The sequence below is a fragment of the Haliaeetus albicilla genome, chromosome 23, assembly GCF_947461875.1.
Source record: "Haliaeetus albicilla chromosome 23, bHalAlb1.1, whole genome shotgun sequence".
Classification (NCBI taxonomy): Eukaryota; Metazoa; Chordata; class Aves; order Accipitriformes; family Accipitridae; genus Haliaeetus; species Haliaeetus albicilla.
Window position 1 is genome coordinate 2,842,063 of NC_091505.1, and position 11,695 is coordinate 2,853,757.

The 11,695-nt window shown below is 55.8% G+C and overlaps 1 protein-coding gene across 2 annotated transcripts; it reads left to right on the plus strand.

Moving 5' to 3' along the window:
• The first annotated feature begins 1,118 nt into the window (after positions 1 to 1,118).
• On the plus strand, positions 1,119 to 11,663 carry LOC138690686 (G-protein coupled receptor 12-like). 2 transcript variants are annotated; one of them, XM_069810906.1, is made up of 3 exons: positions 1,119 to 2,762; positions 2,979 to 3,200; positions 4,448 to 11,663. In XM_069810906.1, exon 3 carries the CDS (start codon positions 4,450 to 4,452, stop codon positions 5,560 to 5,562), a length of 1,113 nt encoding a protein of 370 aa, XP_069667007.1. In that variant the 5' UTR covers positions 1,119 to 2,762; positions 2,979 to 3,200; positions 4,448 to 4,449; the 3' UTR covers positions 5,563 to 11,663. The 2 variants fall into 2 exon arrangements, with proteins under 2 accessions (XP_069667007.1, XP_069667006.1); XM_069810905.1 differs by lacking the exon at positions 1,119 to 2,762 and having other exon boundaries at positions 2,790 to 3,200.
• The last annotated feature ends 32 nt before the right edge of the window (positions 11,664 to 11,695 follow it).

The window sequence follows — 11,695 nt, forward strand, 5'->3', positions numbered from 1 at the left end:
CTGCCTATAGAAACAGCTGCAGTGAAGCAAATCAGGGACAGGGATAGAAATTCAGTGGCTCCCAAGCCCATCTCCTGCGTGCCAGGCAGCCACTTGTTTTTTAAGCAAAAAAGCCCAGTTTCAAAGGCAGGATACATGCTGGGGGAGGACCGTGTGCGGTATTTAGCACTGAGCTTCCTCCCAAGGGCCAAAAGCCAAGGAGGAAGATGAGAAATGAAGATGGGAAATGGCAAGGGAAAGCCTTCTCCTTGCTGAGCGGCATTCCCAGGTGAGGCTGGTGGCCTCTCGCTGTGTAATTACAGCTTTTGCTGGTGACTTTGACTAGCTTTGATTTTTACTCCTCACTACTGAGACTGTAATTTGACTATAGATAAAGCATACTTAATATAATGTCAAAATGTTCTTGCAGATACCCAGGGAGCTCAGAACATTATATGCAACTATGAAAGGCAGATGCTCAAATACTACAAACATGATGTGCAGTAGCGCATCCTCCCAGATGCAACGCCACTTGCATTTGGGGCAGCTCTGGAGGCGGCGTGCCTTGGTTTAAAAATGGCCAGATAATGTCCTTTTTGTCACCAGTGCCTTAAGGAAACTATGGCACTGCTGGGGTGCCCCAGCGGCCCTGGTTGCCCCAGCACAGATAATTTCCCCTTTCAGACAGACAGACAGACGTGCCAGCCCCTGTACAGCTGCCAAATCACCACTGAGAGTCTATAGGGGCATCCTGAAACGACCCCCAGCTAGCAGGGAAATAATCCGGCACCCGGTTGCGTGGACGGCACGTCGGATGGTTTATGTCCTCCTCGGTATGGGACCAAAGGGAGAGGAGCCAGAGATGTGTTGGCGCAGCCCTGAGACCTCTTCAGCCCATGTTGTCACCCGGAGGGGAGACCCTCCCTGGGGACACGGCATCCACCGGCCAGCCCCGGGCTCTCGCAGGAGGGCAAGCAGCCCCGATTGCTGGGCGAGAAGCCTGTTGCGATGAGCGCACAGAAAGAGGGGACTTCTCAAGAGGAGGGGGATAATACCTGCTGGGGACCGGTACTCGCTGTGGGACGTAGGAGAAACATCCTGGGATTGTGCCAGACTTGGGGTGGGATGTTGAGGGGAGGAACTGAAGGTGGGGAAGGGAGGCAGCAGGGTGTTTTGGGATTACCAGAGCTGCTGTGGGGAGTGGGGATCAACCGAGAGACCCGGGTGTTTGAGAGTGTCCGAGCGAGCGAGACTGCAGGAGGGGTTGGGTGCTGGAGGGAGCGGGTGGTCCCAAGCCGCGGGGTTTGGGGTCAGCTGGGACCTGTCGGAGTGTGCGTGTCTGTGCAAGGGGCAGCTACAGATGAGAGGATCCGTGGGCCACGCTGGGGCAACTGGGCGTCTGAGGGCACTTAGTGGAGGGATGCACAGGCTGGACCTGGGGGCTCGGAGCTGCAGCAGCGTCCTTTCCGCCACGTAGGGGATTCGGCAGCCCCCGGCAGATCCGTTTGGTGACAGCAGGACCGTCCCTGCTCAGACCTGCGGCTGCTCGTGGCCCGTCAGCCTGGCCGGGCTGAGGCCACCCGCACTCATCTCAGGGGCCCCGGGTGGGCTGTGTCCCCGTGGAGCACCTCGCACGGGCCGTCACATCCCCTTCTGCCACGACGGCTCGATCCAAGCTCGTCTTCTGCGCCCACCTCCTGGCCGAGGCAGCCGCCGAGGGGAGTCAATCAAAGCTCCTCACCCGCCTCCCCTTTCCCCGGCGGTGTGTAATTACTGGGAGCGGGAGCGAATTCATTCAGCTCTTCGCTCAGATTTCCTCCGCCCCTTTCCATGCTGCTCATGTCACTCGGCGCACAACGGCGCTCAGTCACGCGGCCGGCAGCCCCAGGTAGATGACGATTCCAGTCCCCTGGGATGGGGCTCGGCCTGATTAAGAACCCAGATGCTCCTAACTGGGGCGATTGGGTTCAGCCAAAACCCACCAATATTCACCTAAGTATCTTTGCCCATCAGGAGCTGGAAATCCTTCCCGGCATCGAGCTCGCTGCACTGCCTAGCTACAGCCTGGAAGAGAGAAGGGAATGAAAGAGTAAAGCTGGAGCGTTATGAAACCAGTAGGAAAGGGGGGAGAAGGTGTAGCTGAAATATTGCGGATCCGGGAGCTGAGCATCCCTGCTTTGAAGATCCTGCTCCTGAGCTGAATCACGGAGCCATTTGTGGCTGGAAAAATAATCGTGTCTTTGGGATTTGTTCCTTTCCAGGCTGATCCTTTCCCAAATAAGTTAGGAAGGAAGCCTTGGGGGTGGGTGGGTGGGTGCCGCGGCGCGGTGCGGGGGACAGACCCCCGCACCCACCGTCCTCGGGCAGGTCTCCCCACGCAGGAGGGTGGGTGCCGGGCTGGGCAGCCCACGCGAAGCCCCCAGGTGTTGATCCTCCTCATCCCAGCTTTTACTCTGGCCGGAGGGGAGCCCGTGCGGGGCAAAGGCTCTGGGGTGTGATGTCTCCCGTGCGGGGGGATGCATCTGCCCCAGCCTGGTTGCACAGGTTCCCCCTGAGCACCCCCAGCCGCCGGTTCCTGGGGGTGCCGAGGGACCGGTGCTGCTGTCCCTGAGCGTTGTCCTTGAAGAGCGGGGCAGCCGAGCCACGCCACGCAGGATCACCCCCCCTCCCTTCAGATCCACCGCGTCCCTCGGCACAAGCGGTAAAAATAAACCTTGCCCAGCCGCCTTTGCGAGCTGCCGGGGCCTGGCCGGCACCCAAGCTGCATCCGCAAAACGACGCAGGTACGGAGGGCCCCGACCTTGGGGAGGTGCATCGGGGTGGCGGGAGAGCTCATGAATGAACGGCGGGGCGGGTGCGTGCGCGGGTGCGTTGCATGGGTGCGTGCATGGGTGCGTGCATGGGTGCGCGCACCCCCTCGTGCCTGCGGGTGTGGACGTGGATGTGGAGCAGGGAGCCAGCCTTGTTGTTATTCTGATCACAGCGGCTCTGATTCACAGACTTGGATCATGAATATAAGTGAAGACTTTGACGTCAGAGTTGAGATTTATCAGCAGATCCAATGGGGCAGGAATATTAAGTGCAAGTCGATGCCAGCTATCTGCCAACGTTATTAGCAATGCTCACCGAGGAATGAGGCTTAACACCAAGGACTGGAAGGACTGGGAAGGAAAAAAATAAAAACGGGGGGAAGCAAGCTGATCCTCAAGCATTAAAGCCAGGTAAAACAACAACCCCCGGCGGTGGCGGCTGCCCCCCGGGCTGGGCTGCATGCGGGAAGGGGCGATGCTGGGGGCCAGCGGCAGGCAGCGGGCTGCAGGCAGACCCCCCCTGACCTTCACACCTCGGCTGCCCGGCCCGGGGTGTGTGTGTGGGGGGGGGGGGCACGGATTTACTCTGCAAAGGGGGAGCGTGCGGAGCAGGGCAGGATCTTGCAGCTGTTTGCGGAGCATCCTGCACCAGTCTTTTCCAAAGGAAGGGAAGGGAGGGAGAAAGGAGAAAGTTAACGCAGGCTGTCCCTTGCCGCTGCCTTCTCGTTTCATCAGCGGCTCCGCATACATGCAAGGGCTGGCCTATTAATAGTATTTATTTTTACTCGCTGCACGCAAAAAAGAAAGGGCTGCGGGGGGGGTGGGGTGGGGGGGAGGAGGGCGTTTTGCGCTATAAATAGGCTGCAAAAGGTAGCCGTGCCCCGGGGAAGGGAGGAGGACGGGGCAGCGGGGGGGGGGGTGCGGAGGGGGGGTGCGCAGCGGCTGCGGATCCTGCGCGGGGCCGGGCCGGGTGCGGGGCAGAGCGCATGGAGGCTGCTGCCGGCAGCGGAGCGCTGAGTTGTGTTCGGCCTCAGCCCGTCGGGAGGAGCGGGAGCTAGCGGCGAGGCTTCCCCCCACCCCGGGCGAGGGGTGCGTGTGGGGCTGGGGGGGGGACGGGACCCCGAGTCGAGGTGGGGGGGGCGGAGGGGTGTGTGTGTGTGTGTGTGTGTGTGTTTGTGTTACTCCCTGGGGAAGCCGCAGTCGGGCTGGGGGGAGGAGGACGGGGATGCGCCCTGCGGCGGGCGGGGGCGGCCCGGTGCGGGGCTCGGTGCGGGGGTCCCGGGGCTCGGTGCGGGGCTCGGTGCGGGGGTCCCGGGGCTCGGTGCGGGGCTCGGTGCGGGGGTGCGGGGCTCGGTGCGGGGGTCCCGGGGCTCGGTGCGGGGCTGGGTGCGGGGGTCCCGGGCTCGGTGCGTGGGTCCCGGGGCTCGGTGCGGGGCTGGGTGCGGGGGTCCCCGGGTTCGCTGCGGGAGTCCCGGGCTCGGTGCGGGGGTCCCGGGGCTCCGTGCGGGGCTCGGTGCGGGGGTGCAGGGCTCGGTGCGGGGGTCCCGGGGCTCGGTGCGGGGCTCGGCGCGGGGCTCGGCGCGGGGGTCCCCGGTCCCGGCGCCGGTGCCGGCCGCCGGCCGCCCGCTGACGGCATCCCTCTCCCCCTCTCTCCCCAGCGATGCTGCACGGCCCCGCCGCCATGGGGGAACCGTGGCAGCCGCAGCCGCAGCAGCAGCGGCTCCCGGGGCTCGGCAACGCCTCGGAGCCCAGCGCCTGGCCGTCGGCGGCGGCGGGCGGGCCGGGGACGGCGGCGCCGGGCGGCGGAGGCGGCGGCGGCGGCGGCGGCGGCGGCGGCGGCGGCGGCGGCGGCGGGGCCGGGGCCGGGGCCGGGGCCGGGGCCGGGGGGGCCGTGAGCCCCTGGGACATCGCGCTGTGCGCGACGGGGACGGCGGTGGCGGGGGAGAACGCGCTGGTGCTGGCCGTGCTGTTCTACACGCCGAGCCTGCGGGCGCCCATGTTCCTGCTGATCGGCAGCCTGGCCCTGGCCGACCTGCTGGCCGGGCTGGGGCTGGTGGCCAACTTCGCCGTGCGGTACCTGCTGCGGCCGCCCAGCGAGGCGGCGGAGCTGGGGGCGGCGGGGCTGCTGCTGGCCGCCTTCTCCGCCTCGGTCTGCAGCCTGCTGGCCATCACGGTGGACCGCTACCTGTCGCTGTACAACGCCCTCACCTACCACAGCGAGCGCACGCTGGGCTTCACCTGCGCCATGGTGCTGCTGATGTGGGTGCTGTGCCTCGGCGTGGGGCTCCTGCCGCTGCTGGGCTGGAACTGCCTGCGGGACCAGAGCGCCTGCAGCATCCTGCGGCCCGTCACCAAGGACAACGCGGCGGTGCTGGCCGTCACCTTCCTGCTCCTCTTCGCCCTCATGATGCAGCTCTACCTGCAGATCTGCAAGATCGCCTTCCGGCACGCTCAGCAGATCGCCGTGCAGCACCAGTTCATCGCCACGGCGCAGGCCACCTCCACCCGCAAAGGGCTCTCCACCCTCTCGCTCATCCTCGGCACCTTCGCCCTGTGCTGGATCCCCTTCGCCATCTACTCCTTGGTGGCCGACTCCAGCTACCCCGCGGTCTACACCTACTCCCTGGCGCTGCCCGCCACCTGCAACTCCCTCATCAACCCCATCATCTACGCCTTCAGGAACCCCGACATCCAGAAGTCGCTCTGGCTGGCCTGCTGCGGGTGCGTCCCTTCCACCTTCTCCTCCAGACCAAGGACATCCAGCGACGTGTGAGGACTGGGCGCGGAGCCCGACGCGCTCCCTCGCTCTCCTCCTTGTTCCCCTCTGTCGTTATTGTTTCCTACCGGGGGGAACCCCGCTCCCCCCCTCCCCCCCCCCGGCCAGCACATCTCCTTCCATGAAAAGGTGGCCAAAAAAAGAGAAAAAAAGGGAAAGGGAAAAAGAAGGGGGAAAGAAAGAGAGAGAGAGAGAGAGTAGGATGAGAATGGTTTCCTTTAGAAATGTTATTTTCTTACACATTTTATTTTTTATTTAAAAACACAAAACACAAAAAAAAAAAAGAAAAGAAAAAAAAAAATCCTCCGTACGATGGCGTTTGTCTCCTCTCGGGGTAAGGAGCCAGGGAAGCAGCGGGCTTGCCGGCCCTGGCCGGGTGGCTTCCCCCCCCCCCCCGGAGGGCAAGTCCCACATGGTGGGGGGGGGGGGTCGGGGGTCGGGTCCCCTCACGGCGGGGCTGGTTCCCACGCGTGGGGTTGTTGTGTGGGGCGCCCACCCCCCTAAAATCAGGTCTCGCAATGCTATGCAATAATCCGGGGGGGGCCGGGGAGGGGGTGGCGGCGTTCAGCACCGCCGGGGCGGACAGCTCCGGCTCGGGGCGGGGGGGGCGGCCCGGAGGAGCGCAGGGAGCCTGGGGGGGCGGGGGTGGAGGGGACCTTTTTTTGGGGGGGGACACGACACGATGCCTCTCTGTTTGCGAAGCACTTTGAGAAGCTGCGGGGCGAAAGGCACTTTAGGGGATGGCTGTTGGTTTGGGCTGTCGCAGGGATGGGGGTAGCCGGGGAATACATATATCCCCCCCCCCCAAAAAAAAGAGAAAAAATTTTAAAAAAAGGTGACGGCGGGCAGGGTGGGGGCTCACGGTGTCCCCCGAGGCTCGGGGGAGGCCGAGGAAGGGCTCTCCTGCCCGGTTTGGGGGCCTGGGGTGATGCGCTCCCCCGGCTGCGCTCGCTTCCAGACTGAGCCTTTCCGCGGGGTGGGAATTTCAGCCAAAGACGGGGCCGGGCTTGCTGGGGTCCCCTAGAGGGGAGTCTCTGCCATCACACGTCTTATTCTGGATGCTACCAGTTTGACTTGCTTCATTAGAGAAGCTAGGGTACCCTCACCCCCCCTCTGCTGTATCGTGCGCTTTGTGGTGTTAGTGAGGCCATGATGAAGTGTCCTTTAGCTTGTGCTTTCTTTCAGCCGCGAAGTGGAATAGGGCATTCACTTAAAAAGCAAACGAGAAACCAGGCAACCTTCAGAGAGATGGCAGGGCTTGGGGTGAAATGTCCAGGGTGGCTCAGGGCAGAGGTGGTGGGCGCTGCTTTGGGGCCTGGCAGGTGAAGAGCTCAGTGGTTGCAGCAGGAATCCCCCCCCCGGCCAGCTGAGCCTGGCGTCCCAAACATGTTGCTCTCCTTTAGAGAAAGATGCTGTCATCTCCAGCCCCCGAAATGCCCCTCTTCAAAGCAGGAGCTAGGTTCTGCTGCACCACGGGCCAAACAGACGACGGTTCCTACCGACACCACCGCCACCAAACCACAGCATGGGTACACCGCAGTTTTGTGGCAGACAGAAATGTTCGTGCTTTGTGAGGCTGTAGTGGGTACGAAGCCACTTTATGGCTAGGTACAGACACAACTGTATTTTCTCTCTGGATCTGTGCAATGAATTTCTCGCTCCTCAGAGCTAAGTGCACATGAGAAAGCTATGAATCTCCAAAGTGTGCCTGGGGCTTGGACTTATTGTCTGCCTTTGAAAGGTGGCCAGTCTCTCTCTTGTTTATTTGGGTTTTTTTCATTTCCTTTCTCTTTTGAATACCTTTGGCAATGGGCAGTAGGCACAATGTTGAATCAGCAAATGTTTAACAGTAAATAAATATATATATATATATATATAAAAAAGAGTCATATATATAAAAACACTTTTCTCTGCTCATTTTATTTCTTCTGGTTTCTGTAAGTGCAGCCAGGTCCCTGCAGTTCCTCAGTTTGAAAACTCAAGACAGAGTTAGTTTAAACCATTTTTGGAACATTGTGAACATTTTGAAATGTTTTTATACAACCCTATCTAGAAGACAGTATTTGTTTCTCTGGACAGCTCATTTTGTATCTTTAAATGAAATATAGTATTTACTAATCAGCTCTAGAGAAACCTTGACATGAAAAAAGTGGCATTTTTCTGTGCTTTCCAGTCAGTTCCCTATTGCTGAAGATTTTGGTTTTAACAATGTTCTTTTCAGCGCTTAATTGTATACTTGAACCTCGTCACAGTTCGAAGGATCCATTGATAAGCTTTGACAAAGGCATACAGGGGTCAGTGGAAAATAATTTTCCCCTGTGGCCCTCCACAGCAATAGGAGAAAGATTTGGGATATGAGGAGCTACAGCTGAGGATATGGCCCCTACCAGACAGCTAAGTTCCAGAGGCGGTGGAGATGTCCTCACTGAAATGCTTGGTACTCGCCCAGACACATTTACAGCAACTTTGTTGAAGGCAAACTCTGCTGCCTAAATTCTGGTCTTTGCACTAAGGAGAATTCCATTCTGCTGCACTAATCCAACTCACAGTCTGTATCAAGATGTGGCATGAGTATATTGCATGCTCACGTGTAGTATAAAATGCCGATCCAATTTATTTCAAGCGATGGTCTGGGATCTCTCTCTTGGAAACTGTTAAAGGCAGCCATGGAAGTTGTTAAAAACACTTGATAGGCTTCAGGAAAAGTCTCAAGAAATCTCCTCTAAAGAACATTTTGATAAATTGGCATTTTTGCAGTCTTTCCACTAAAGAAAAATATGTATTTTTATAGATGTTCTTTGCTTTGCTGTTTTGCCTCTCCTTTTTCATGAGTGGAAAGAGGGGAAAACAAGGAGAAGTGAGGAAGAAGATAACCAGGTATGAGTTCACCTGCCATGCATTGCGTTGTGGAAATCTCTGACCATTTTACTGCACCTATGCTGTGGGGAGTTGTTTTTTTCCTAAAGAAAATCTTTTACTGGAAAAAGTTTTGAGTGACAATGTTGGACTTCGGTGAGGACGTTGGATGTTGGAGCCTCCTTATGTTGGACATCAGGAGAGCTAACTTAAAACCTTAAATACTTACCAAGTTAGTAGCTGTGTGCAGGATGGGAATGCCCTGGTGTCCTTCAGTGCTGGTTTGGGATGTGTTTAGTACAGAATATAGGGCCTGACTTTGGATGAGGTTGTGGTGCCATAAAGAAGGAGCAGCTCCCATGAATGTAATGGTGTCACAGGTGGATAGGGCACCAACTATAAGCGGAGCACTGGAAAACAGAAAGCGTTTTCCAGCACAGTGAATCCTCCTCCATGGATTTGCTGAGAATCAAAACCATCTGCAAACATGGTGAAAAGAGCCAAGCAGCCCCTGTCTAGGTCCTGGGCATCATGAGAAGGACACAGAGCAACCAGAGTACGGCCCATTGTTCTCCATTTTCTGGGATTGAATGTCTTGGTAAACCTCCTCCGACTGGGATTCCTATGTCACAAGTCATTAGAAAAGTTGAGGTCTATAAAAGCCATTGATTTTATTGTGCTTTTCAGATGAGGTACAAGGGGACAGTGGTAGTTCTGCAAAGCACAAGGTCTTTAGCCGGTGGAAATTTTCAGGTGTCCTTCAATTTCCACAGAGCCTCTGTGGCCACTCCGGGTGGAAACCGGACCTGCTTGGAGAGGGCTGGTTGGCATTTAGTTGCGAAGACCTCCGTGTCCTTGCCCTGGCGAATGGCCCAGATCTTGCTATTGTACCTTCAAAAACTGAGCTTTGCAAATAGCTTTTGATAAAAGATGAAAGGCCAGAGCTTGGCCCTGCTTACACTGATGTCACTTCTGGACCCTACAGGAGCTGGCCTAGATCTACAGCAACAGAAAATTGGTCCTGAGCAATTACACGAGGTATCTAACCAACCCTGAGCCTATGGCAGGGATCAGCATAGCCAGGGAAATGAATCTGCTTTTTATTTGGTTGATTTATTTACAGGTTTCTGCTTGCCTTTGGCTTGTCTATCATGAGCTGGTGGCAAGCAGAATATAGGTATGAAATGCTTTCTGTGTCGGTGGTTGGCTGTTTTTAGTCAAGGGGATGAGGAAAGGGCAAGGAGGAGAAAGGAAGAGAAAACATTCCTCAAATATACTGTGAAAAGGCCAGGGACACCGTTGGACGGGACGTAACCACAGCTGCACAAATGCCCTGAGTTTCATGGAGATGTGCTAGGGGTGGTTGTGAGCTTGTGCATTTACAACAAGCCCTTGTCCCTGTCCCAGCGTGTTTCAACTGAGAAATTAAAAAACAAGATAATAAAATGTAGAGACTCTACCAACAAAGTTGCTTAGTTTTTTTTTTTTTCCTTTCCATTTTGTTCAGTTTGGGACTTTGAGCAGTGAAAACATCTCTTTTTAGCCAACTTCTTTTCAGTAACCAGCAGTAAATGTCTCAAGGATCTCAGTCCTGATGTGGCAGCCACAATTTGTTCGTCTCAAACAAGGAGTTTTAATTGAACTTTGAATAAAAACCCAAGAAACCATTACTGTTCTCAGTAGGTGATGAAGTACCTCTTTCTTGTAGATGGGGAGGTCTTTAAAAAGCCATTGATCTTGGTAATCACTTGTATTGGTGTGTACTGACCAGCATCGACAGCTCACGTAATTGTTAACAGTTAATTAACAGTTCACTTTTAATTGTCAGGAATAATTGTTGAATGCACATGGTATTTCCTTGTAACTCCTTTCATTCGCGCGCAACCTTTTCTCTCGGTGAGGCGGTCATGCTGCTGTACAGCTGACGGCTTCATTTGTACCTTTTCTGTCAATGATGCAGTTGCTGACTGCAAAATCCCCCAAGAGCCGCCCTTCCCGCTATCCCTGCAACCCCGGGAACAGAGCTTTCCTATTCCCGTTGGAAAACTCTGCAATACAGAGCATTATAGAGATAAAAATGGATTTTCAGTAGAGAAGACCCAAATCAGAAGGGGTGGTCCAAAGCTCTTTTGTCCCTGACTTTGAGGGATGTGAATAAATTGTCTCCAGCTTCAAGGGTAACCGTCGCCTTCACAAATTCTGCTCGACGTCAAACGTAATTGTGTCTAAACCAAGGTCATTCCTTCACAATTTGAGCACGCTGCAGCTGGCAGGAGGCTGGATGTCTGACAGCACGTCGTATCAATAGACACTGAAATCACAAGCACGGGTTTATGACCTTATTGCAGGATCTGGGAGTTGGAAAACATCTGGCTTGTCCCAGGAAAAGCTCTTTTCCAACTGGGCAGTATCTGGCTAAGGATGAGACATAGTGCTGGTGGCTGCTAGCAAAGCAGGCGTCCTTTTGAGTCCGCTGCAGCCTGGCCTCTTGGCTCTGCCTTGCCTTTCCTTTACACCACGTAGAGAAGGATGAGGACTGGGGTCTTGTCTAATGTCCTGTGTGAGTAGGTCAGAGTCAGGCCCCAGGCAGGATAAAGAGCGTCCTCCCTAGAGAGCGACTCCTCTAGCTTGGAGGGAGGGATGAGTTTCTGGTGGCAAAGCTCAGCGCGAGACTCAGCCAGACTGGGGTGGCCCAGGGCCAGATCCTGCTCTGCGGTCACCAGCGTGGCCCTGCAGTTGCCCTCCTGAGGCTCTGAAACCCAGATCAGCCTGGCCAGGCTTCGGGCAGCGTCCCTCAGAGTCGCCTTCAGCAGCGCAGACGGGCAGAGCGGGAGTCCATCGTCCCCGTTCCCAATCCTGCCTCCCGTCCTATCTGCTTCCCAGGAAAAGGCCATTGCAGACCAATTAAAACAGCAACTTATTTTGATGTAAGTGTTTTCATTAGCCTTTTAACTTGACTGGGAAAGTTGGTCTCAAAGAAAAATGTACAGTTATCATTCAATTATGGTTAAATCAAGCCCCTTCAACGCACTTTATGAATAAGTGAAAACAAATCAATGCTGTTATTGCACTGTATCTCTATTGTGTATAATATTATACATTCATCTGTAAGAGTAATTTATTTTTATTACTGTAAATAAAACTGTTAAAGTGATTTGTCAAGCGGATATCCAAAAATAGGGGGACGGGGGGTTAAAATTAAAACATTTGAAGATCTGGGCTCCTGTCCCAGGTATGTGCCATCCTGTGCGTGTCTGTGTTTTTATTTCAGCTG